Below are 26979 nucleotides of genomic sequence, written 5' to 3'. Positions count from 1 at the left end.
TCACACAAGGCACCTGACAAAGAGAAGAGACCCAGGTGCAGCAAGACCAGAACAGAGCCAGCAAATGAAGACTGTTCCCAAATCTAAAGACCAGTAAAGACAGCAGCACTTAAGATGGATGTGGTCAGACACAGAAATAGCCCGAGAAAGTTCTAGCAATAACATCAGGCAGTGGCCACCCACAAACTGCCAATGAACTGAGACCTGACCTGCTGATGTGGAACCATGGGACACACCGGACGTTCCTCTGAGCTGGCAGGCGAGGCACGCCTTCTCAGAAAGGAAGGAATCGCCAGTTAGCCCTAACGGGTTAGGGACCTAGCCTCGTTGTTCCGACTCCTTCATGAAACAAGGGCTTTCTACAGGATTCTGACCACACAGAAGATCAACACTCTGATGCCTGTGACTAGAATATACATGTGGAGAGCAACGAAATGGAATTCCAGCTTTGCAAATCAATCACATTAGCTTGGTTAATAGGATTTCGATTCTGGAAAATAAACCAATTTTCCATTTGCTTTTGAGTTTGTGAGGCCCATGGGCAAACCTGTGACTGGTTGTAAATTCCAGAAGCCTTTTGTAAAATGCCTTGCTTTAAAGCACCCACTCCTGTGACTCCTTTAAATTCCAATTCAGATTTTCATCGCCCTCACAATCCACTGTCAGCAATTCTGTCAAATAAAAATCTCCGAAGTCAATATAAAGTTTGCATAAAATAACAACAAAGAGCACATATACGTTTACATTTCTCCTTTCAAATATAAATTTATGCCAAATTACATTTCTGTGTTTGGATATAAATTTACTCCAGACACCAATTCCTGGGCTCGGACACGTGTAAAGCCGTGTTTACCTATGGGACTGATTGTTGAGGTTCAGCGAGCCGCTCTGGTACATCTCCTCCAGCTGCTTCCTGTTTCCGAAGTACAGAGCCAGGTCCGTGGCGATGATGGCCTTGCGGATGATCTCCAGCACGTGCTCGTACTCGCTGGAGCTCAGGGTGGAGAAGATATTGTGCCCTTCCAGCTGCGGAGACACAAACACACACCACCAGTCACAGGCACAGGCCCGCGTCGGACGGCAGTTTTTCTGTCACTTGAAACATAGCGCACGTCAATGGCATTTGGCTCACAGAGGACAAGTTTGGGGCTAACAAAGGAATTGTTGCAAAGCTAATGGAATTAAGGTCTCGCGGTCTCTTTACGCTCCGACAATGAAGCTACCATTTAAATGACCCACTTATACTGCAGTAACACCAGGATACCCCAAATCCCAGCGGCTGAACTATAGTCCTAGTTTTGGGGTATTTCTAGAAAGTAATTAAAGGGCTGGAAAATGCAAAATATTTAAGTAAAAGACTTTTCTTCTTAAACTAATTAAAAACTCGAGTAAAATTTATATTATACTGAAAATTAACAGGCTTAAAACGTCATCTGTGTTGTCCACTTCAGCAGGCCTGATGAAGACTAACCAATTTTATCCGAGAAGAAAATGTCCCGCGACCTCCAAATAAAGTTTATTTAGGCAGATTAACACCCCCCTACACACACACACACACACACACACACATGCAAGAACACATCCCATGAAACCCAAGTCGCCATCTTGTCATCTGTCCTCACGGGGAACACAACACGGCTGACCATCACTCGGAACAGGCCCAAGCAGGGGTCACCTGGGTCCTAGCACCTCAGAGTCCTTCTTCTGCATATAGATTGTTTACAGACTTTTTACAGGAATTCCTTCCTCTGAGAATGTTACGTTTTTATTTGTAATTGAGATAAAAATGGGTTTTTGTTCAAACAAAAATGGTTGAGATAATTAAGATGCATTAACTTTGTGGGTTCATCAATTATTTTTAATGATTTCATTGGTGATCACAGCCCTACTTGTACCATACTGGTTTTTAATTGTTTTCACTTGTCTTCAGCTACAATTATTGGCTGACAAAATACAGTAAAAGCTTGAAATTATTAAAGTATATTTCTTTATAAAATCAGCATCTCACTAAGACACTGCTTATTACTCAGACGTAAGCTGCTTGTGTGTCATTTATTTTCAATCATCAGAATCTTTCCATATTATTTACTCTTAAGGTTTATAAATACTGTACTTAAATTATCCCATTCTAGTTGGGTATTTTCCCAACAATAATGATAGTAAAGCCTCACGTTCATAGAATGCTTTAAGTTTAGAAAACACTTTCAAACACATGATTTCACTTTCAGATGATCAAATTTAAAGCCGTCTTCGATACCCATCTGAAATGGAGCATTTGCTTAACCATTAGCAAGGTAAGGTTGTCCTTTGAGAGAAAGCGCAGAGCTTACACATCCCGGTCACTTACTTCAGTCATTTTTATGACGCCACCTCATGTGAAGTAGCTTTCAGGAATGTGACAGGGCCACACGTGGGTGATGAGGGTGGGCTTCATCTCCACTTGAGGAGGAAGCTGTGCACGCTCGGAGTCCTGCACGTGGGGCGCGTGGTGCTGGGGGCTGAGCCGTGGGGCACAGGCTGGTTAGTGACGAGGGGACAAGAGGAGGGCGCAGCACCGGGCAGGAGTTCGAGCGCTGGCAGAACCTGATTTCCTCTCCGGTCCCCTCCAACCTCCACTCGCCACAATTTTATCGTAGAATGTCACAAGAAGGGGACCTGCTCTCGGCCTCGTGCTGTGAAATCTGCTTGGCTTTCCTCTGCTCCTCACTCCAGTGGGGCACAGGCCGAGGCCTGTCACCTGTGATTCCACCTCTAACATTTGGGACTGCGGTATCTGCTTGGTGGCCACGCACCTGGCAGGTCGCCTGGACAGGAATCACAACTACAGGCTTCACCCTGTATCACCAATAAGCCATTCAGCGGTAGTGTACAGAAATAGGCTAGCATGCTACTGAGCTTTTCAAATCTCTCTAAAATAGGGACATCTTGGCCTGGACTCTATAAATTCTCTTGGCAACCACAGAGTTACAAACTGACTGCAACTATATATACAGACAGTGCCAAAAAACGTAAACACATCTTAAGGAAGGAAAAAAACTATTAAAATTGTAATAATATATACTGATAACGAAAGATGACTACAAATACAAGTCACTTGTATACATTTTTTTGGCACCCCTGGTATACTGAGTGTGTGTCATTGATAATCACATGTTTTCATCAGATTCTAAAAAGTGTCCATGGTTTAAGACAAATTAAAAACCATTTTAAAGGATCTATATACCAGGTCTGACAATTAAGTTTGCGAACTCATCCTAGAAGAAGTGCTACATGCCTCACTGCTGAATATCACTACGGTCACCTTCGAAGTACTCCCCTTGGGAAGCTATGCACCGACACTAGCGCCTAGTCCACCCTTCAAAGCAATTTTGGAACTCTTTTTCTGAAATGGCCATCAGGCTCTCATCGTATGACCCTTGATGTCCGGAATGTCATCAAAATGCCTTCCTTTCAATATTTCCTTTATCTTTGGGTAAAGAAAGAAGTCATTGGGGGCCAGATCAGGTGAGTAGGGAGGGTGTTCCAATACAGTGCTTTGTTTACTGGCTAAAAACTCCCTCACAGACAGTGCCATGTGAGCTGGTGCATTGTCGTGATGCAAGAGCCATGAATTGGTGGCAAAAAGTTCAGGTGGTCTAACTTTTTAACTTTTCAGCACTTCCAAATAGTAAGCTTGGTTAACTGTCCAGTTGGTACAAACTCATAATGAATAATCCCTGATATTAAAAAACTTTAGCAACATCATTGCAACAAGTTTGGGAACTTAATTGTCTGACCTCCTAGTCTGCTGGCTACTTCAGATTCATTATTGTTTTTACTACTTTACAGTATCAAAGGAAACTAGGTGGAAAAAGTTCGAGAGAGGACGTTTCTAATGATCAGTTTAGATCAGGACCCTTTTCATGGCTCCTTTAACGTTTTATGAGAGTAAAGGGAAAAAACAATAAACGGCCCCCTTCCCTTCAAGAGACTCTAGAATATATTCATCAGCGTTTTGCTAGGAAAACACAAGAAAATCAAGTAGACAAAGCAATAAAATACAGCGGATAAACAGCTTACAATATTTTCAAAGCTCCGACTTCACATTAGTTAATAACATAATAAAATCTTATAAAGCAGTGTAATGCTTTATATTCCAATTGATTAATTTATTATATTACAGTTACTAGCTTAAAGTACGTTGTCTTAAGTTCATATTAACTCAAGGCAGCTGATGCCATTTTATGGACCAAGCATGAAGTAACAAGCACTGTATACCCCGGAATGTTCTAAAACCACAAATGGGTGAGCAGCTTCTAACCAATTCTGTTCCTGGAGAGCAGCTAGCTGGGTGGGCTGTGCAGAGGCTCTGGGCCCTGACGCTTGCGAGGCCTCGGGGAACGGAAACAATGCCGAGACAGCCAGAGCAGAAAGACCCGAAGGGCTGGCTGCGCGGGACCCGGGAGGCCCCGCAGCTCCACAAGGACGCTCGAGGCCTCCGCGCTGCGTGACCGTGGGAGCGCGTTCTCACCACAGCTACAGGGTTCCCATCCCAAAACGGGGACCACGGGTCTGTGCTTAGCAGATGATTCTTCTGCAGTCTCACCCTGTGTAAGGCAGCAGCAGCTTAGTACCTACTGCATCCAGGACCCTGAGCACTACAGCTCGCCCGGAAGGAGCGCAGGTTTAGTGGAGACAAGCACCTGCGCACTCGCGAGGCTGGGTCTGAGCTGAGCGGAGGGGAGGCGAGCTGCGAGCTGCAAGCTGCAAGGGGACGCATGCGCGCTGAGGGGACGCAGGACACGCAGGAGCCGCAGGGAGGCCAGGGGTTGGGTGGGGATTTCAGGGTGGCTCGACTCACTGTTGGGGAGGGAAATGGCGAGAATGAAAGTAAAGGAGCTTTAACACAAGGGCGAGGCCGGAGCTGCAGTGTTATCTGATGATTTTAGGCAGCGTGGTGCCGTGACCAGGTCTGCGTTTTGGGACCATCGATCGCTCTGGCAACAATATGCACCGCACGTAGTCAGGGCGGAGGAGGGAGGACACCCTGGTCATCCCGGGCAAGCGGGAAGTATCTTAACCACACAGAATTCCGCACAGCCCTGCGCTGCTCGGCTCTATAGGAGAGACTGTCACAGAAGGGCCCGCCCGCCCCTGCAGGCCTCACCCCGGCCACCCTGCCCCGCTGGGCTGTGAATACCAGCCAGGAAGTGGCAGGCAGGGGCTCCGGGGTGAGACGTCCATGTCGCCAGCAAGGGCATCACACACGGCAGCGGTGTCGTTACAGACACCTGAGGCTCTGAGCCTTCTAGTGTCTCGCCACCTCCTGCATGAAGGCACCGACGAGCTCGCTCGCGACTGCACTTGTGGAAGGGGAATAAAGAACGCCTGTGTCACAGGATACTGTACAAACAACAGTAGGCACACGTGCACGATTCTTAAGTTTCTGGTTTATGATAAGTACCCAGTAAGTGATGGCGTGATTATGATGATGATGGTGACAACCATGAGATGACACAATCCACCAGTACAGCTTTTGCAGTCAGACTTCATGGAAAGAGCAAACCAACAGTACGCCCGGAAGTGAATTTGGTGGCCCAAGACCATTGCTATTCGGAATACACCTGCATAAAGGGGCAGGTTTAAGCGGCCCCTGTCCCACGCTGGGTTGGAGTAAAGGCAGTGTGAAAGTAAGTGCAACAGTTTGGCTGTAACTGCAACAGACAACAGTAGCTCTGCCAAGTGCAGACAAGTTGGGAGAACACTTTAGCTGTGTCACAGAAATGTCAGCGCTATTAAAAGTAATAAAAATGTCACGGGCTCCCAAAATGGTGGGTATACAGATAACTTTCTAAACATATTTCAAAAGCCCTGGATAATTCAAGATTAATGGAATATTGAGAAAATTTTCTTAATAATGAGAATAATCATTCCTAATTAGCCTGTTTTCTAAAATTTTGATTTTTGAGTACTTAACATGGGATATTCACAGAAGGCATATGACAGAAAAAGGGTAGCTTCAGTATTCAAAATAATCACTGACATCTCCTAAGGAAACAGAACAAAGGGATTTAATATTCCAACAGTAATGGCTCTATCAAATCACTAAAAATATGTGTGTAAAATTGAGATGAGCACACAACGCTTACCTGTTTTCTTGGTGTCACATACACACAGTCTGCTCACCTAAAGCCACGCCACTTCACTTCTACTGAGCCAGCGAAACCCTTTGTCTCAAGGGCACGTAGCGACTCACTTTCCCCTCCAGAGCACCAGTATTTGCAGTCTCCGCCTCGGCACACATCGTTCTGCAACCTCGGAGTTCCCTAACTGTCACACCTCTGCCCCCATGCGACTGCCTCTGCCCACCCCGGCACAGCCAGCGATGGGCTGAGGGCAGCCACTGCCTTCATGTGGCTCCTGAGAGGACAGGGCCGCTAACCCACACCGGAAAACTCCACGCCACGGGGACAACTAGATGTGTGTGCGCTTGGGGGGGGCTCGAGGCCACGCACAGCGGCACCCTGCTGCCCTCGCTCTGTCGTCAGGTCACCTCGCTGGGGGACTGAGCCTGCGCTGAGCCTTAGTGGTGAGGGAAGACGGACACAGAAGGCAGCGAAGAGTTACAAAGAGGAACTCGAAACAATGGCACAGCACTGGGAATAGCCTGGAACTAGAAAATACAGCAGACACAGGGTCCCGGGACAGACAGACCATTCATAAAATGTGCACACTAAGTAAGAAGCAGTCCATTCTCTGGCCTGGGAACAGCTGATGACCGTAAACCAGGAGCTTCGTGTGCAGACATACATGGATTTGAGAGGCACCGCCTTGGAGAGATGGTGACCAATGAGGGCAAAAGGCAGTCAGACAGAATGTGCGCCCTGAATCTGGGATGGCCTTGGGGCTGTAGTGGCCGAGGGGCCAGCGCAGCACTGCCTCCTCCAGGCGGGAATGCCCTGCCTCCTGAATGGCCGGCCATCACGACCTACACACAGCCATGAGTGCCAGGGGCCGTCCCCAGGAAGACAGCCCTGATGCCCAGGAGGAAAGGCACTGGGCAGCAGCCCAGAAAAAGATAAGACGCACTTGTCTTTTCTCTAGATGGCCTGCTGTCTCCTTACTTCATTCGTGACTAACTCGGCCCACTGCTCACTCAACAAGGACCGCCCACTGCGTCCTTCTCACTGTGACCAAATCGGCGCCCGCCCTCCCTTTCGGCCCGTGGACAGCTGTGCATGCGTGTTAGCCTGAGGGCAGCTTTTCAAGTGCGCTCCTTACTATGAAGTGTGTTTCCTCGCTGGCCCTGCTGATGCCGCTTTGCAGCCAGCGAGCTCCTCATACGCCCTCTGGATGCCCAGGTGACAGTGCCCGCCACACCGCAAGCCAGCACTCGGTTAACAAGTGACAGTCTCGGGTGTCCTGACAAAACACAAAGCTGGCAGGGTTGTGACTGGGTGTAGGGGGCAGGGGAGGCTCAGGGAAGGGACAGGAGGACTGGAAGGCCACCAGCCCCGCGGCTGCAGGAAGGAGGTCGCCGCAGCAGACGTAGACAGGAAGCACAATTTTGGCCACACCAAGTGCCAGCGGACACGGTTGGAGACAGAAGCCATACTGCCCTTGGCTGAGACGCGGAGCGGGAGCCACAGCCTGTTAAGAGGCATCGCGACCCCAGGCGGGGGGCCAGGCGGAGCCCCGAGAGGAGCAGCGAGTGGCAGAGCTCTGGACCCTCCCGACCTCCATCACTCCAGACCCCAGATGGCGGGGGCTTGTGGTCATTTTGTCACCGCTGCGGCCCCTGGGCCTACAGCAGGCGTTGGCAGCTGGGAAGCGCTCAGTAAGCAGCTTTGCTATTGAACCGACTGTCAAGGGGCAGTTGGATGGATCCGGGAAGAAACGCTCTGAGACGTATCATGAGCATAAATGCAAAATCAGCTGAGAGTATAGAAATTTCTAGAAAAGGAGGGAAGCCTTTCCTGAATACTCCTGCCCGTGGATACGGGGCTACCTGCCACGGCCTCAGTATATTCTCCCTGTCACGGCTCACACAGGGGGTTTTGGTCAACCCGGGATAGGATTCAGTTCCTGACTGACGGGCTTTTCACCGGAATCCACAGCCATCCCCAGCCCTTCCTCCCAGCTTCCTGTTCTAGTCAGTGGGGACCGTTCCTTCTCTCACGTTTCAGATGCCAGCAGCTTGTCTGAACCCACTTACTACGTTCTGACCGTTTCAGGGACTCCGCCTCAGCCTGGAACCCCACACTGTGGAGGGTTTGCTGGCGATGATGCAACCATTCTGAAGTGCGCTGCTGTGGGCAGCGTGCAGGGCCCGTGCCAGTTCCCCCCACCACACCCGCTCTGCGTCACGGCTGCTCCGCATGCCTTACAAACAGCCTCATGTGATGAGTTAGGTCGCAGCAGACATAAACTATCACGTCACACACTTCTGTGTTTATCTATTTGTAAATAGATAAACATGTTACATGTATTTTGTGTATAGACAGAGGGTGCCAAAAAAATGTGTCCACATTTTAAGAAAGGAAAGACTATTAAAATTATAATAATATATACTAATAACAAGTCATGCATATGCATTTCTTTGGCACCCCCCCATACATATATGTACAGATAGATACACACATATCCACATGCCCACACATGCCTTTCACCCTGCTGAAGTTCTAGGAATGCACGTATCTGTTTATCCATCCCTGCATACATATATAGGTTGTTAAAAAAAAATGAAGGGAGGATGGGTGTCCAGGGAACATGAAGGAAGCCCATTACATATTGCTTTCTGGGACAGAACCAGCGCACGAGCAGGTGAAAGGAACACCCCTCTACTTGCTGGATGCGGCTAGGAAACACCTGAGCTCCAGTTGTACCTAACACGCCTTTCGCCCTCACCTAGCAGGTAATCAGGATAGCTCGTACGCTTCAGAAATTTCCTCATTTACCTGCCCGGTCCCGAGGACACGGGATGTGGTCAGGTAAATGTTGCTGGGTTTGGAAAGGTCTGTGTGGGTGTTACCCCCCTCCATCAGTTAGAGAATCAGGGCGAGGCTGGTGGGAGGGAAAGCCCTGGCTGCTCAGGCGAGGCCTGCGCCACACATCGGAGAACGCCGCACCAGGTGACGGCAGGCACCTTTGAGGTCCCCAGCTTCCTCCAGCCCCGCATGCTGAAGTCACTGCCTCGGGAACGCAAACTCCTTCCCTAGACACATAAGCCCGAGACTGAACGAGGACTTCGCTTCCCACTCTGAGGCTCTGACAGTGCCAGGGAGACACAGGCTCCGCTGATCTGAAGTCAAAACCAGGTAGTACTTTAAAACTCCTCTGCGAGAAGAATCAAGCCACTGTGAAGTGACAGTGACCGTGCTGACGTGAGTTTGAGGAAGAAGCTTTGAGACGAGGGAGAAGCAGTGACGTGAGACTGACTAGTTCAACCTCCAAGGTCATCTTCAAGGCAAAAAAACAGAACAAAACACAGGAAAGTAAAAAATAAAAGGACTTCCATAGACTGAAAACCTTGAATTTGCCTAACTTTCAAGACTGACTGTTCAATGCATTCTGATTCACGGTTACGACAGCCCCCACATATTAACCTAAACAGTGTGAAACAAACTTTGCCTTCAGGTATCACGGACTGAAAAATCAAATGCGATGGACAAACAGATCTGAAATCTTAATAAAGGATTCTTTATCGGAAAACCACAAGTGCCTAGTGGTGACCGCACACACGTGTCTAGAACGAGCTGTCCCCGCTGTCCTGACAGAAGCCGTCAGAGCACCCCTGCTGACGCAGCCTGCTCTCCTGGAAGGGCCCGGGGCTGGGTGGCCGTCTCACCTGCAGGATGGACACCGTCTGGGAGAAATGGTGCTGCTCCATCGTGGACGTGGAGTAGAGGGCGGCCAGAGGGTGGTCGAACTTCTGCAGGTAGCTGTTACTGAAGCCCCGGTGGTCCAGGTCGTGACACAGACACGCGATCAGCAGCCCTTTGCGCTTGAAAACAAGACAGGGCACAGGTGTTCAAACCAAGCCCCGGACACGCGTGCGCGTGCAGTTCCTGCCACACTGACGTCTGCCGTTAACACGGCAACATCCTGGGAACCTTTGCAATTCCCAATTATCTCACTTGTTTTAAACATCTTTCTTTGTTTTTCTGCTTATGAACTTGACAGTCAAATTATTCTTGAGTTGTCCTGCTCAACTCTGGGGAAAGTGTAGGCAGTATCAAGTGAAAGCAAATGTTCCAAAGAATTACAGATAAAAATAAATTCACATATGGAGAGGACAGTTTCAGTCCCTCACTCAGGCTTAAATTCAAACAATGTTATTGTTATTATAAATATAAATAATGACTATAACACGTAACTCGTGTGGCGTGTGCAAACTGAAAACCAGAGAAACAGAAAAAGCAGAAGCAGCTGAAGGGAATGCGGAATTCAGGGCCGACCCCTGGAGGGCCGGAGACCAGCAGGCTGCGAAGAGGGAGGCGGAGGCGGAAGCGGAAATGGGAGGCTCGGAGAAGAGCGTGGACGGGAAGCTGGGGGGGGGGGGGATTGGGGAGGTGCACAGGGCTGTGGGGAGAGGACAGCAAAGCACGACAGGGGAGGGGCGGTGGGAGGTCCCTAGCCTCATGTCCTGTGTGAAGCAGGGAACAAGACAGGGCCATTTCCTCATCAGAGGCCACAGCTCCCTTCTCCACGTGGCCAGCTGTCCAGGACAGCGGCTTCACAGCAGAGGAGGGCGGGGACTCGAGTGCGGGCTCTTACAGGCATCTCTGGGTCAGGCGGGGAGGGGACGTGCTTGGCGGTCAGGATGGCCCAGACCTGGGATCCACAGGGCTGGAGCTGAGCTGTTCTGAGCGCCCGGCGCCGGGCCGGCGCTGGAGGCCGGGCTGGACAGTGGCGCATGAAGCACGAGGCTGTCCCCAAAAGTCTGCGAGGCGGGGAGCGTTCAGCCGGTAGCTGAGCCGGGTGCGCGAGGCCAGCGCCGGCGGAGGGCAGCCCCGAGCTGCTCGCTGCCACGTGCGCCAGGAGCTCACCGCGCTCGGGCCCTGACCTGTGCTCATGTCCCGGGCTCTCACGTCAGCGGGCGGCGTCTGCGGCCGGGATGTTGTGCAAGGAGCCCAACGCCCTCGCTTTACATCCCTCCGGGAGACCCCAGTTTAATAAGGAAGGAAGACCACGAAAACGACCGTTTCCTCGGGGAGATCGGGAAGTTGGAATTTCTGTGTCTACACTTCTTACACAGAACAATGTGACGAGTGTTCGGGTACAGCCATCTTAAGATGAGCTTCTAGTAACGTCCTGAACTGGAATGTGTCGCGGAGCACGTCCCCTATCGCGTCCCGAATGTGCGGCAGGCACAGTTGGAGCGCTAGCCCGTGTCTGGGGCGGACAGCACCGGCGCGCACACCCACCTCCAGGTCGGTGAAGAGCCCGCGGTTGTTCTGCAGAATGGCGTACATGCAGTGCGCCACGGTCACCGCGTGCTTCCAGTTGTGGTAGGGAACACGCCTGTAGTTTTTCTTCACAGACATAATAAAGCGACACAACTTCTCAAGGTCAAAGCTGTGTGGAAAAGAAACGGTTACGATGACAGACACCAGTGGAGAAGCAGCACACTCCGCGAGGCCTCTGGCCCGGGCGCGCACACGTCTGTGCGGCGCACACTTGCAGCCGTGAAGACGCCAGTGACTGAGCCCAGACGCGCCGCAGCCCCGTCGGCATCTCCCTTCTGTTTCTCTGGCCAGGGAAGAGGGCACGCCTCTTTCCCAGCTTCCGCTCTGATCCATTAGCTGGTCCAGCAGGGAGCAGGGACGAGAACCAGCACGCGGCTCCGCGCCGTCAACTCCCGGCACGTTCTTCACCTGGCGAGCACCTCCCATGCCCGCAGAGCTCAGCACACACAACGCATTATCGTGCTGCTGAAGAGCATTTTGAACTAACGTTTGCCAAAAAGCAAATTCTGATTCACAAACTATATATATATATATATATATATATATATATATATATATATATATATATATATATAAATAATTTTCTAGATTAGTGATTATTCTTTCAAAATGAATCCAAATTATTATGCTACTCAAATTATTAAGTGGCAAATGATAATATTCTGACACGGTACATGAAAGAAATGACGTACTTTTGTTATGCAATATTGGTATTTTACATGATCATGTATTTATATTATTTAAGTCCTTACCAAGTATCTCAGTGCATTTAAGGCACCTTAATTAAACAAAACATGTCAAAAACACTTAAAACAAAACACTTAATATAAAACAGGGCTCTTTGATATACCAAAGAGATGCGAGTTCAAAAAACTTCTAAATATATGTAACCTAGATTTCCTCCACTGAAAATTTCCAAATGTCCTTGAAATATAAAGTGTTTCATTTTAAGAGTTCCAACTGGTCAAACTCTCAATTGCTTATTGAATCAGTAACTAGAGTTAGTCATCTTGTGTGCCTCCTTTTTTTTTTTTCAAGCTCAAAAATGGAAATTATTTTAATAATATTTTAAAGAAGAGCTTGAATACCGAAATCACATATTTTGTTATGTAAATTTGACAGAAGAGTCTCGTGTGTCTCCTTTTAAATGAGCAATTTATAAATGTCCCTGATATAACAGATACGAGAGTAGATCCAGAATTCAAGAGGAAAGGAGTGGCGAGTTAGTTCCAAAGAATCGAAGAGCCTCTATTAGCCACTTAATGAGTACATGAGCAAAGAGAAGGAAAAGCGCTCTTTGCATACATCTGCGCCTCTCAACTGCAGAAGAGCAGATAAAAAGTCATGACCGGCCTCTAGGAAGGCCAAGGTGAGAGGGAAAGACATGCAATGAGAGGCTGCCATAATCAGCTTTCTAACGGAGCACTAGACTTTCAATCAGGACACTTGTTTTTGTTTTTTAACACCTATTCTAACTGATATAGTATGTAAGTTGAGAGCTGATACAAAATGTATGCATATATTCCAAAACATCCTATAAAATAGCATGTAATTATGTTGAGTAATAACCATTATCTTTAGCAGTTAAACAGCCTAACTACTTTTAGCTTATATTTTTACGATCACCTGGTTAGATATGTGGTTTTTAGCCAAGGGACAGCCATGCTGCCAGAGAGCTTGGCAGCTTCTAAGCGAAAGATGAAAAGGCTGTAGATCTGTCCAACAATCTTAGCCTTTTGTAATTTAAATATTTTAAAATATATATATATATATATTGCATATTTTAAGATAATTATCAACCAAGAAGGTGGCAGGTGATACAGGTAGGGGGAGGAAGAGGTTGCATCACTCCATAGTTTAAAAAGGAAGCTTTCAGAGCACTCCTACCAGGACGTCCCACAGGACTGATGGACCATGTAGACAAAAATCCCAGGCCACATGTTTTCAAAAGGACCGATGTCAAAGTGGAATCTGAAATGAAAAGAAGGCACAGCTCATTCCTAAACACAATGAGTATGCACATAATAGGTAGGGACAGTAACTGAACATATGCTCTGTCTATCCAGAAACTAAAAGGACACAGGGAGTCCGGCCCTTTCTCAGCTGCCTTCTCAGTCATATTTCTGTTACATTTAAAGGTTTTCAGAAGGAAATTCCACACATTCCCTTAGGAACTTAGTCCAATATTGAAGCCATTGCTTAATTTTCTATTAAACAATCTGTAAGAAAAGGATGTTGTGGCTGTTACTAGAGCAATGAAAATGTACAAAAAAGTATATTATGAATATTACACATGTGGTACACAATTCATAGATTAGGGGAAAAAAACCTTATGGAAAAACTTTTTTAGAATTAAAACTTATTCTATCTCCTTCTTAAATCAGAAAAAAAATTTCATAACTATAAACATCCAAAGATATTACTTATTTTTTATTTGATAATTTAGTTAATAACATAACCCAAATCAACAGAATGGAACAGTATTAAAAGAAACCATTTTCCCCTAGTTACACTTCTGACATCAGATGTGTGAGTTTTCTACTCCAAGCAATTCTCCAGTCCTCTGCAGATACCAACTGACCTTCTACAGTTCAATTCTGACACTAGCTGGAGTGAGGACGCCCCACAGGTTAAGGGCTTGGTCCCACAAGTCTGACCCTCACTTTAGATGCACGTCCAGGCTACTGGGATTTCTGACCAGCCAGCTGTAAAGCACAGGTCCCTAAACCCCATCCTCAGGTTTGAGAATGTGTTCCAACAGCTCACAGAACTCAGGGACACACTTGGCTTACTACTTCCGGTTTCCTATCAAGGATACAACTCAGGAACACCGAAATGGAAGCGATGCAGCAGGCAGGGTCTGTGGGAAGGGGCACAGATCTTCCCGCCCTCTCCAGCATCACCACCTCCAGTACCTCGATGTGTTCACCAATTTGAAAGCTCTCGGAAGCCCTTATTTAGGCTTTTTATGCAGGTTTCATTACGTAGGCATGACTGACTAAACCACTGGCCTCTGGTGATTAACTCAATCCCCAGCCTCTCTTCCCTCCGGAAGGTCCTGGGGGGGGGGGGCTGAAAAGTCCAACACTCTAATCATGTGGTTGGTTCCTCTGGCAACCAGACCCCATCCTCCAAGAGTCATTTATTAGCATAAACACTTGTGTAGTTGAAAGAGGTTTATTATGACTAACAAGCCACCCCCTCACCCATATCATTCAGGAAGTTAAAAGGTTTTTTAGGAGCTCTGTGCCAGGAACTAGATAAAAGATCAAATATGTAAGTCTTTTTTATTATATCACCATATATACTATATATATATGCCATTAACAGATAAACTGAGGCATATAAAACATTTTAGGAGTTTATTTGAGGAAAAATAATTCTAAAAGGCAGCGCCAAACTGGAAGTGGTTCGGGTGGCAGAAGCCAGGGGACAGACTTACACAGAGAAGGTGCAGAAGCAAAGCAGGAAATGACTGGGTGGCGGGGCTTACGGCCAAGCGGCTGCCCGAGGGGCTGCCCTTAGCGTGTCCTGTCCTGACCTGACCCTGAGGCACTTGCAGGCTGAGGTTTGGGTTCCGCCACCTGGGCCACCTGGGCCTTGTGGCCTCCGTCTCACAGCCTCTTGTTTAATTTAACAACACTGTCTTCCCAATAATAAGGCGATTATCAGCTCTGGGTCACTTCTGAAGCTTTTCTATATAGTTAAATAGTGTAGGCTTGCACCTACAATGGGCATACAAATTATCACAGGTTCTATCAGCAGTAATTACATACTATGTTAGTACAGGATTAAAAAAGTGTGAAAGCTGAAGTAGTTATCACTAAATTCTCAAAGTCAACTTGTAAATTTAAACTGATACAGACATGAAAACGTTTAGCTATCGAATATTAAATGCTGTTTTGAATATTAAACATTATGTGGTGTGAAGTAAGCAAAAGACGAATGAGAAAAGCTAAAATTTAGGTTAATTCATTTCAAAATTATGCTGAGACTGGTTTTTCATAAGGTTATGTGATCCGGCCTGTATTCTTTCCTACGATTTGGGATCACCTCAGAAGGGGAAGATGGCACCGTGGACCTGAGAAGGTGGGTAGATACACGAGCAGGAGGAGAGACCCAGCCCGGGGTAGAAAGCCCCTGGCTGCAGCTCCCACTCGGTCCGGCCGCTGGCGGCTGGCCTCACTCCGGGCACCGAGCCTCACTGGCCGGGCAGGACTCACACGTGCCCCAGATCAAAGCGATGTGTTGTTAATACAGAGAAGGAAGACATCCCGCCCATCAGGACCACCTGAGTGAGCTTCTCAAACAAATCGCAAAAAGAAAATGGACAGAACTACCTTGAGAACGAAAAGGGAGCACAGGGCACCCAGCAGGAGAGAGAGAGAAGATGGGGGGCGATGCTGCGCACGGACATGAAAGCCCTCACACGACGTGGGGAGAGGCCTCCCCCGTGCTGGGATCGCTCTGCTCCACGTCCTAGATAGCATCTGCCTTTACTAGGAAACTTCTCGCTACCCCACACCTGCACAAACGCTGTCCCTCGAGAAGGCAAATTCACGACCCGGTAAGAAACCGCACGCGGAACACGGTGCCTGCGACCCTGCCTCCACCCGCCGTTTCTCGCGAGTCCCTCCCACCCGGCGGCCGGCAGCCCCGCAGGGCCGCCCCACGCGCGCGCGGGCCACTCACAGCTCGATGTCCTTGCAGAGCCGCGCAGGGAGGCTGAAGCGCATGAGGCCCTCCCACTCCTCGGCCGTGCACACGCTGTGGTAGGACAGCTTCTCCATGGTCACGCGGTAAATGTACTCCGAGTGGCGGATCCTGTGGTACATCTGGAAAGCAAGCCGGCAGATGAGCAGCAGGTGAAGGGCCGCGTGGAGCACGCGCGTCACCACGGCTCAGGGCCGGGCTCAGAGTCAGCGCGCGACGGGCCATGAATGGCCGCTCCCCCCGCGTCCGCGACCGCGCACACGGAGGGCGCCCACGCGCCTGACTGAGGACACAGAACGAGCACGTGGTGCAACATCCTACTTCCGTTCTAAAAGGCTTAGCAAGTTCTGTAACAAATGTCTTTTTCCCCGACGCTTTCTCAGGGCAGTGCGGCTGCTGAGCGTTTGTGAACCTTGGACTCCCAGCTCAGGAGCTATGAAAATAAACGCCTTTTTATAAGCGGCCCGGCCCAGGGGCTTTTGTTACCGCAGCCTGAAGGGACTAAGCGACCACACGAGTCCAGAGTTAGTTTTTCTATGCCTTACTTTTAAAAATATTTAGCTTGATTCTTGGTGACCTCAAAGTCCTCTAGTCCAGGAGTCTCTAAACTGATTCTGGGGAAGTCCTACGCTGGGAACAGAACCCTGGAACGCATGCCTGATGAAGGTACACGTGCTGTGCTAATACGTCACTCCTGGTACAAAATGCAAATGGAAAAAGAAACCTTTAAAAAGATAAAAAGATAAAATAAAAAGTATGCATTTTAAAAAGTTTATTTACTGAACAAGACTTTTTGTTCTTACTAACTATATAGATATTTTAAAATGAAAACACTGTGATTAAATGTTATCAAGTGTCAGGTTTTTCTGTTAATACTTTGTGAGATGGTGACGTTAATGCCTGGTTCAGTTTAATTTATTTCAATACTTAGGTTTTCAGTCATACTACTTGAGAAAAATATGCCAAAAAGTACACGGGTCCAAATGGAATAAGGTGTTCCTGGCTGTTCTTAAACATCCCACTTATAACTTTATTCCCTAACCACTAATATTTTGGGTTGAAATTCAGATACATTTCCATTTTCCCTGCAGTCAATCAGTTAATCCTGAAAAGTAATCAGTTGCATCTTTATTTATTATCAAACAGGTTCAAAATCAATGAAACTTTTCATGGAAAAATTTAATCAGTTAAAATCTGTTTCATAAAATAAAATCATAAAAAACAGTCAATTTTAAAGGAAGAAAGGAAGGCAAAAGGGAATAAAGACCAGACGGAATAGAGAGAAAACAAATAAAATCATGACAGATTTACACCTAAATGTACAATGTGCATGGTCTAAATACCCCAATTAAAAGGCAAAAATTTTCAGATTGAATAAAAAAAGCAAGACCTAACGTATGCAGTTAATAAGAATCCTACTTTAAATATAAAGACACAGATAGGGTAAAAGGATGGAAATGATATACCATTTAACACCAGTCAAAAAAAAGTTAAGAGTGTTTGTATTAGTATCAGATAACCGATTTCAGAGCAGACTATCACCAGGGATAAAGAAGGTTTTTCAAATGATAAAGGGGTCAGTCCATCAAGAGAACGTAGTAGTTAGTCCTAAACAAGGATGTGGAGTCAAGACAGTGGGAAACGGGGAGCCTGTGCAACAGACGGTGCTGGGACAACTGGGGAGCCGCATGTAAAATGAATGAATGAACACATGAACGAAGGAACAAAGTTTAATCCTCACCTTGCATCATATATAAAAACGTACTCAAAATGGATCATAGATCTGGATGGAAAACATAAAACTATAAAGCTTCTAGAAGAAAACAGAGGAAAAAACTGCTATAATACTGGCAGCATGGTCAGAAAAGGAAAAAGAGACAAATTGGATTTCTTTAAAACTAAAACGGTTCTCAAACATAAACAAGACAAGCCAACACTCAAAGCAAATATGTGCAAGGAACCCGTCTGATAAATGACTTGTATCTAGAATACAGCAAGAACTGTCAAAACTCAATCAGAAAACAAATAATCACAAATGAAAAATGGGTGAGCAATTTGAAAAGACACTTCGCCAAAGACACAGAGATGGCAAACGGCAGAAATTGAACACGCACACGGCATTGGGAACGTGAAGGGTGCAGCCAGGGAAACAGTCTGGAGGTTTCTAAACAGTGAAAGAGCCCGAGCACAGGACCCAGCCTTCCCAGGGGATGGGAGCGCATGTCCATTCAAGGATGTGCACACAGACACTCACTGCAGCTCCGTCTGCAAGGGCCCGAAACTAGGAACAACTCACATGTCCATCAGCAGTGACTACGCAGACTGTGGTAAATCCACACAGGGAATACTACTCCATAATGAAAAGGAACGGACTGTTTATACACGTGATGCCATGGGTAAGTCTCAGAACAATCACACTGAATGAAAGACGCCAGACAGAAAGGAATACAGATTTTATGATTCCATTTATATATAACAATTCTAGACAATGCAAAGCAATTTATAGTGACAGAAAGTCACTATACCCCAAACTGGGGAGATGAAGATGGGGAGGTTCATGAGGTAGAGGGACACATGGAAACTTGTGGGGGTGATGGGTACTGTTATCTTGACTGTGGCGATGGCCTCATGGGGGGGGGGAGTGTATGCACACGTATCAGATTGTACACTCTATAAACTTATACACAAGTAACTTCAAACCCAGGTAATGCCTGTCTCTCCCAGAAGCAACCCTGGCACAGGGCAGAGTCAGGGGTGAAGGCAGCACAGGGGGTGTGGAGCCCCTGAATGCATTCAGACCCGGGCTCCATTACACACCTGCTGTGTGAACTGCAGCAAATTACTTCAACTTTGTGTGTCCATTTTTTTATGTCAATGGGAAAAACCACCACCTCATTCAAGATTGTTGTGAGACTCGGAGTGAGTTTTCCTGGGTAGAGGGTGCTGAGCAGTGCGTGCTGCCAAGTGAGTGTCCTATCAAATGACAGCAGCCACCAGTCTGCTCACCCAATGCGCTACCTCAGGTGCAGAAAGGACACTCGGTACTTGGTACTGAATTCAGGAATGAATGAATGTGTCCCTAGCCCACTGGCTTCCTCCTAACAATGATTTTTTTTCTACTCCTTTAATGTTAAATGTCTTCAGATCCAAAATGTACAGAGCTAATTCATTTTAAAGGACTCCTTTTTCTAGGCAAAATATGTAACAGGTATTACTAACATGGTAGCTTTTTGAATCACACCTAATTGTTTCTTTGAAATCATAATATGTAGGAATAACTTAACTGACTGTTGTAGTTTAAAAGCCTCTTCCAATCTTTTGAAATTGGTATCTTTCCAGTGACAGTACTAGCAATTATCTGCTAAAAGTACAATGCGGATGTTGATCAGAAACCTGGCCCTTAATCCAATAAAAGTGGTGTGATCTAATGGAAGTACAAATGAACAAAAGAATAAAGGCATAGAGTGTTTATATGACCGCGTGCCATGTCTGTGGACAGGCCTCTCAGTCAACGAGACCACTGGCCAAGCGACAGTAAAATGTGCTGTAACATTATCACACTCAGCACTAGAAGCACCTTTCCTATAGGAAACATGACCTTATTACGGACACAATAATTTGTGCAAGCGCAGAAATAGTCTGAATCTCCCAGGACCGACACGCTTAGCCTGATGTGAAAGTAGCCGCCAACTGCCAGTAGCGCTCCGTCCTGCACGAAGCTTCCCATGCTGATAAGCGGACTAAGTGCGTATGTATCTTCTCTGGAAACAAGGAGAATGCTGAAGGCAAGGCAGGTAGCCTGCAGGTGCGACTGGCAGCTTGGGACAGTGCTCACTAGAGGCGGATTTTCCTAATTCCATGTGATGCTTGGGAGAAACACGCTCCACGTGGCGAAACAAACCTGTTCAGAGAACACGGGAACTCTGGCTGGGCCTCTGCCCGGATGCCCCATGGACGGACATTCTCAGCTGAGGGGGGCGCTCAGCAACCCCTCGCTAGAGACCAGCTGCTACCTCACTGAGCCTGACACAAAATGGGGAGCAGTTTTCTTTTATATTCAGAAGGATGCTGCTCACTCTTGCACAAAGCAAGAAGTATGACTTGAAAGAAGACATGGGAAGTGGCTTTTTCTGAATTGGAGCAGTTGTGAGATAAGCCCAGCTCCAGCTCCTCCTCAGCCTGGGACGCCCAGGAAGGGAAGCTGCACGGTGAGAAGCAGTTATTCTTCTTGAGCTGGAGAAACTGTCAAGACAATATAATTTCTACAGGCTTTAATGAGGAGAAGAAACACGCAGTTAAAAAAAAAATGGTAGCAAACTCCACAGAGAGCTGAAGCTTCATTACATCGGTTTCAGCATGTACCTTCGAGGCACCCGGCCCTGGGTCCACTCAGCCCGAGGGCAGGAGAGCTTCACGTCCAGGGCCTGTCAGCCAGGGGCGGACCTGACACGGCCGCTGGCACACACACTACCTGTCACGGTTGGGAGCAGAAACAGTTTCGCAGTGTTTAGAGAAACTGCAAGTCATTTCCAATTTCAACTAATTCCAATGATTTCGCCCTAAGTAATTTACCTAAAAGAATCAATGCACAAACAGAATGCCTATTAACTTACTCATGACTTTCTGAAAAAGTGTTATTTCTACCATTTCACTTTAGTATTTGGTTTGGGACAATCATGTGGTTGCGACTGAACCCAGGTTTTATGACGCAAAAATCGTGGAACAGAAAAGCTTTGAACTCGCTGGACGAGCTCCTCTAATAACACAGTTAAATTAACTCAGTAGTGTTTAAATTGGCATTTACATATTCTTGGAAATACAATCATTCTGCACAGGATACACAGAAACATGATAGATTTTAAGAGGTTCAATTTCTACTTCCTTCACTTTCACACATACCCTTACCCCATATGAGTGTTGCCTATCTCTCCTGTCAACATAACCCCTTCCTCAATTTCTGTAATACAAAAACCTCTCCAAACAAAGGGACAATTTAAAGTATTGGTCTAATAGTGTTTTCTAAAGTTTCCACAAAACATTAAAGAAACAGCCCTAAATAAATTTTCAGTGAATAGATCATTAAAAATAATTTTTGGTGATGGAACAATCAGTATTTTTTGGCATCTTAGCTCAGGTGGAGTTCAATTTAGAAAAAACTACTATATATTTGTTTTAATTATAGTTGAGATACACAATGTAAGGTACAGCATGGGAATACCGTCGATGGTATTGTGAAAGCTATGTACAGTGTCAGAGAGGCACTAGACTCATTGGGGTTACCGCTTTGTGAGGGGTGTAAATGTCTAATCATTATGTTGTCTTGTACACCTGAAACTAAAACAAACAAACAAACAAGAAAACTTCTGTAATAAAACTCTTCCTGCTCCCATCTACTAATGAATAAAGGCAACTCTTATGTCTTCCTTAAACACAGAAAGGACAAGGAGGCACAGAACTGATGCCGAATCACGGGAGCCAATTTTCTCGATGTCAAACAACAAAGTTCCAAAGATGGGAACGAGACGCTAGGAGGAATTCTGTGGTGTTAGATTGTAGGTCTAACTATGTACCTCAGAGAGAGAAAGAGAGTATGGATAGAGACTTATGTGTCCACTCTCTCCTGAAACAGTGGAAAGGGGAGGGCATTTCAGTGGAGGAGCCCGGCAGACGCCGCCTGAACTGGGTGCGAAGAGTTAGCATTACCAGTCATGGGAAGTGCCTGCCTGTAGAGATGTGATAACAACACATCAGTCTGTGATACTCCTGTCAAAGTTAGAACTTTAAAAGAATCACGAGGAAACACCAGACAAAACCAAATTAAGAAACACTCTATTGAAGGACTGGACTATGTGTTTCAAACATACCCAGGCCATGAAAGACAAAGGGTGAGGAATGGTCCCAGATTACAGGAGGCTAAAGAGGCCTAGAGATTAGATAAAGTACCTACTAGGGGCTGAACCGTGTCCCCCAAATTCAGATGTTGAAACCCTAACCCCCAGTACCTCAGAATGGGATCGTAATTATAGATGGGCCTTAAAAGAGGTCATTAAGATAGAATGAGGTCAGCAGGGCGGGCCCTGATCCCATGGAACCAGGGTACGTATATGAAGAGATCAGAACACAGACACGCGTGACGACGGACTGTGTGAAGACACAGAGAAGGAGGCCGCCTACAGGCCAAGAGAGAGGCCTCGGGAGACTACCTGGACTTCCAGTCGTGTGACCCATGCAGCCCTAACAGACACGTACAGTACCAACGTGAGTGTCTTGGTTCTTTAAGTCAGGTAGTGGAAGAATAAGATGGAAAATGGAAACCAAAGTGTTTAGTGGTTATAAGACATTTTGTCTGAACCATTCTCAAATATGTCAGAGAAAGATGGTCTCTAGAATGAGAGTGAGGAGAAAGAAAGAATTATCAAAGCAAAAATGGTGACATAGTAACATTTGGGGAGCATGGGTAAAGGTAAAAGGGAATTAATTCTTTGTTCAATTTTTGCACCTTTGCTGTCTGAAATTTTTTTCAAAATAAAAAGTGTAAAAAATTTATGCTAAACCTAGTTTCATTCTAATAGGTAATATTTATGAATGAGTATATTAACTATTTTTGTTTTAAGCCATAGCCATCTTATTAAGAAATAATAGTTTCCAATAATTTGTACTTTTTAATTTGGTAATTATCAAAATTTCACAACATGGTTGCTTCGATCACATATATAAGGCTCATGTAATATACTAATATGACATATATACTACCAAAACCCAAAATTAATTTTTAACACTTATTATAAATGTTTGTTTTAGAATATTATCTTAGGGTAACTAACAAAATATTTAAAGTGTAAATATGGTATATTAGAATAAACTATCGTGGCATAATAGAAATACATGTTCGGAGCGAGAAAACAATGATGTTAGATCTTCCAATCAGAAGAGCCTGTCATAGCACTTTTTAAATGGACTGTACAGGTATCAAGATGTTATAGCACCTGGATTCCACAGGACTCATTTAAAAAGTGATGACAATCAACATACAGAATATACTGGAAATTACCTTCTCTGCAACTTTTAATGCTTAAAGCAAAAAAATATTTGACAATTGTGTTAGTTTATTTCCAATGAGCTAATAAATGTTCTCAAAAGCGGGCCCCATGGTGATACAAAGGGAGGACGGGCGCTGAATTACAAATGCTTATCTGTAATCACTAGATACTATTTTTTGCCATTTTTGTTCATAGTCATCACTCAACTATTTCCATTCATGATAAGGTTACTCCTGTGGAACTTTGTTCTATTCCCAAAAAGGCCATTCCTCTAAACGATTAAGGTGGTAAGTAACCCTTAAATTGATTGAGCTTAATAAAGAGGTTACTAAAATTTTCCCTAACTTCAAAATTCCAGTAATGTCACTAGAGTTTAGAGAACATAAAATTTTCAACTCATTTAAAATAGAAACAGTGATAAATCCAACTGCTTTAAAATGAGACTTCGTAAAATAAACAGAAGCTCACTTTATTACTCAGTAAACAGGGCAGGACTGCGGTGAGAATTAAATGAGTAGCACCTACAGCACATCTGACAAATGTGCTAAGCAGCTGCCTCCCTTTTCCTCACAGAGAAACTTTTCTGGTTGGTGCTAACTATGAGTTGTTACTGCTTTTGTCCCAGAATCTCAGGTGCAGCACACACGACAAACCAGCAGGGTTTAGAAGACATTCTCCTTATGCATTTCAGGAGGGACTGTGAAATAGAAACCTTATGCTTGAACATTTTACCTTTATTTAACTTCATGTTTCTATTTTACAAATTCACACCTTGAAATAAATGCAAACTATTAGGAGATTTGATCTCTTCCAATGCATTTTAAGGCATTTTCTAAACTCTGTGCCACCAGGCATCACTGTTTCCGATTTACCACGGAATCCTAAACAGGAGAGAAAGCCTGACACTCCCGGACCACAGGCGCTCACATGAACAGGGAGCGGAGGCAGGGTGGCGGGGACTCACTCACATTGGCGCAGTGCAAGGCGAGCGCGCAGAAGACGGCGAACATCTTGAAGTTGTTCTCGTCCGTCTTGGAGAAGGCGCTGCCGCTGATCTTGTTCACCATCTGCACCACCCCGATCACGCTGCCCCGGCTCACGATGGGCATGCACAGGATGTTGCGCGTGGTGTAGCCCGTGTACAGGTCCACCTCCCTGCGCCAGGTGCAGGAGCGAGCGGCATGGAGGAAGAACCAGAAGCAGATGAGCTACGCGTCCTAGCAGCAGCCTCCGCTCAGTTCTGTGGTTCACGTGCTGCTATTACAGATACTATCACGGAAGGTTAGCATCTACATTCAAGGACGATGTGGCGAAGTGTTTTAGCAAAACCTTTACAAAGATATGCTGACCAATTTGTTCTTTTGTTTTCAAGAGAGTTTTTGAGAACAGTGTCTAGGAGGCTTTCAGCTTGTTGTTCGATTTGAGTTCCAGCATTACTACGAAAATACAAGCTGTGGATTCAGAGAAAGCTATCATAAATTTGGGACAGTAATGTGTTCCTTTGAATGTGGTTATCTCTATGAGCAATGGAACCTGCTTCCCAGGCCTAAATGGCAGCGATTACTCAAAAGCTCAGCGCGGGGGTTGGCAAACTACCCTTCGGCCACACCAGCACTCTCCGGTTTTTACACTGAGCGTGGATGGAATAGGACCATGTGGGTCCTTCAGGAAGTGCCACCACCCGGCAGGAAAGACATCAGCCTATAAAGCCAGAAGTGCTTCCTACCTGGTCCTGACTAGGAAAGGTCCTCTAACTCTGATTCAGGAGAAACAGGTTTTGAAAACAAGACCAGTTCCACCGAAGCCACCACAGAACTGAAGGGAGCCAGCGGGGTGGCAGTCCAGTGCCCGTCTCCTCTCCCCGAGCCTTGTGTTCTGGGGTACACCCGTGCTGCTGGGGCCAGGGCTCAGCCCTCCTGAGTGCTGAGTAGTATTTATGGTGTGGATGCATCACAATATACCCACTCACCAGGTAACGGACATTATTATTTGGTAACAGCCAATTTGGGGCAATTATGAATAATGCTGCTTTGAAGGTTTGCATACATCTTTGTGTTTACAGATGTTAGCATTTTTTGTGGAGAGATACTTAAGAGTGGAGTTGACTGAGTATGTGCTTAAATTTACAAGAAACAGAGAAACTGTTTGCCAAAGTGGTGGTACCATTACACGCTCCCATCGGCAAAGTGTGAGTGTCCTGGTTTCTCCACATCCCTGCCAGCCCTTGCTAATGTCAATCTTTTAACATTTTAGCCTGAATTCAGGTTGGTATGTAGCGGTGTGTCATTATCAATTAAATTTACATTTCTCTCATGTCAAACATCTTGTCACGTGTTTAATGTTGTGATGTGTCTGCTAAAATCTTGTGCCATATTTACTAAATTGGTTTACCTTATTATGCTGGAAGAGTTGCTTATGTATTCCAGATATAACTATTTTGTCAGATATATGTTTTGTAAATATTTTCTCACAATCTGTTACTTGCCTTTTCATGTTCTTAATAGTTGACCCATATATTTTTATATATAGGTGTTGTATAAGGATATATAAATATTTTCAATATTTAAGCACTAAAGTAAGAAGTTTGATTTTTTTAAAAAAAACTGACATTTTTCAGTATGTCCTTTACTGATAAAACATATTACTAGGATATATCTGTGTTTATATACAAGATGCGCGCATCTGACAAATACCCGATAAATCTTCCTATTACTTATGTTATTTAACTATATTTTAAAATAAACCAAATGTTTGCACTAATTGGATATTGTGGTCAAAATATCTCAACTATTAATCCCTAAGAGTCATGGCATCAATCCTGAGACTCAATTTCTAGAGATTACAATCACATTTATATAATTTGGTTTCTATTGATAGTGCTCCAAAGAAACTCTAAACAAAACAAAATCTCTGTAAACCATCCAAATCCAACTTTCGTAATGTTATATTTTATGAAAGCTGCAACGTTTTGATTTCCCACTTTGTGTGTCATGTAAAGCTGACAGGCATTTTATAGATATTTTATCTAATCTTAAAAAACAACCAAACTACAAAATAGGCATTACTGTCCCCATTTTAAAGATGAGGAAACTAAGGCTCAGAGAGATGAAGTCAGTTACTCCAGATCACTCTAGAACTAATAAATGACAGAACAGGGATTCAAAAGTAGGTACTTTTATCACTATGTGTTATAGCCTTTTCGAATATGCTTTGATGGAAAATATGCCCAGGACAAATGATGACACTATAATAAGAGAAAGCAGCTTTATAAATTTAAACTATTGCTTTTTTGTTGCTTTTATATTTTAAACTCCTAGAGCCGGATATCATTAATTCTTAGTATCTGTCATTTGATAAATCTCTGAAAACACTGACTACTGATAAGAGAGTTGGTTCAAAGAAAGTGTAACAGCACCAAGGAGTGGGGAACAGGTTGAGTCGGGATGTGGAGACTAGGGGCTCCACTGCAAGGGTGGCAGCTGAGCAGGACCAGAGGTGAGAAAGGAGCGGAGGACGCTCGCTGCTTTTTACCTGTTAAAGCGTGGGTCCGCATAGGCATCTGGAATGTTCAGGACTTCCCCTGTTCTTGCTACTTGACCAGCAATTCCTTTCTCAATTGAAAATCTGCACATATAAAAGACAGGGACAGGGTAATTAAAATAAAGATTGTAAAATAATTTGAAACATTTCACTACTGCCAAATACCAAATGAAAAAGCATGCTGCATTTTAAATGCTTGCATTAACTTTACATTTACATACTCTAAATCCTCTTATTAT

The 26979-nt window shown here is 45.5% G+C and overlaps 1 protein-coding gene across 8 annotated transcripts in view; it reads right to left on the bottom strand.

Annotated features, from left to right (window-relative positions):
- The window catches only part of PDE10A (phosphodiesterase 10A), a 546077-nt gene that overhangs the window by 40738 nt on the left and 478360 nt on the right, over positions 1-26979 (bottom strand). For all 8 annotated transcript variants that reach the window (XM_019628183.1, XM_019628184.1, XM_019628187.1 and 5 more), the window contains 7 exons: positions 26732-26824; positions 24169-24355; positions 16140-16282; positions 13335-13418; positions 11406-11556; positions 9827-9982; positions 854-1026 (listed from right to left, as the gene is read on the bottom strand). In XM_019628183.1, coding sequence (XP_019483728.1) covers positions 854-1026; positions 9827-9982; positions 11406-11556; positions 13335-13418; positions 16140-16282; positions 24169-24355; positions 26732-26824 — 987 coding nt within the window. The remainder of the gene's footprint in view (positions 1-853; positions 1027-9826; positions 9983-11405; positions 11557-13334; positions 13419-16139; positions 16283-24168; positions 24356-26731; positions 26825-26979) is intronic.

Source organism: Hipposideros armiger, unplaced genomic scaffold (genome assembly GCF_001890085.2).
Source record: "Hipposideros armiger isolate ML-2016 unplaced genomic scaffold, ASM189008v1 scaffold_753, whole genome shotgun sequence".
NCBI classification, from domain to species: domain Eukaryota; kingdom Metazoa; phylum Chordata; class Mammalia; order Chiroptera; family Hipposideridae; genus Hipposideros; species Hipposideros armiger.
This window is presented reverse-complemented; position numbering and strand designations above follow the sequence as displayed.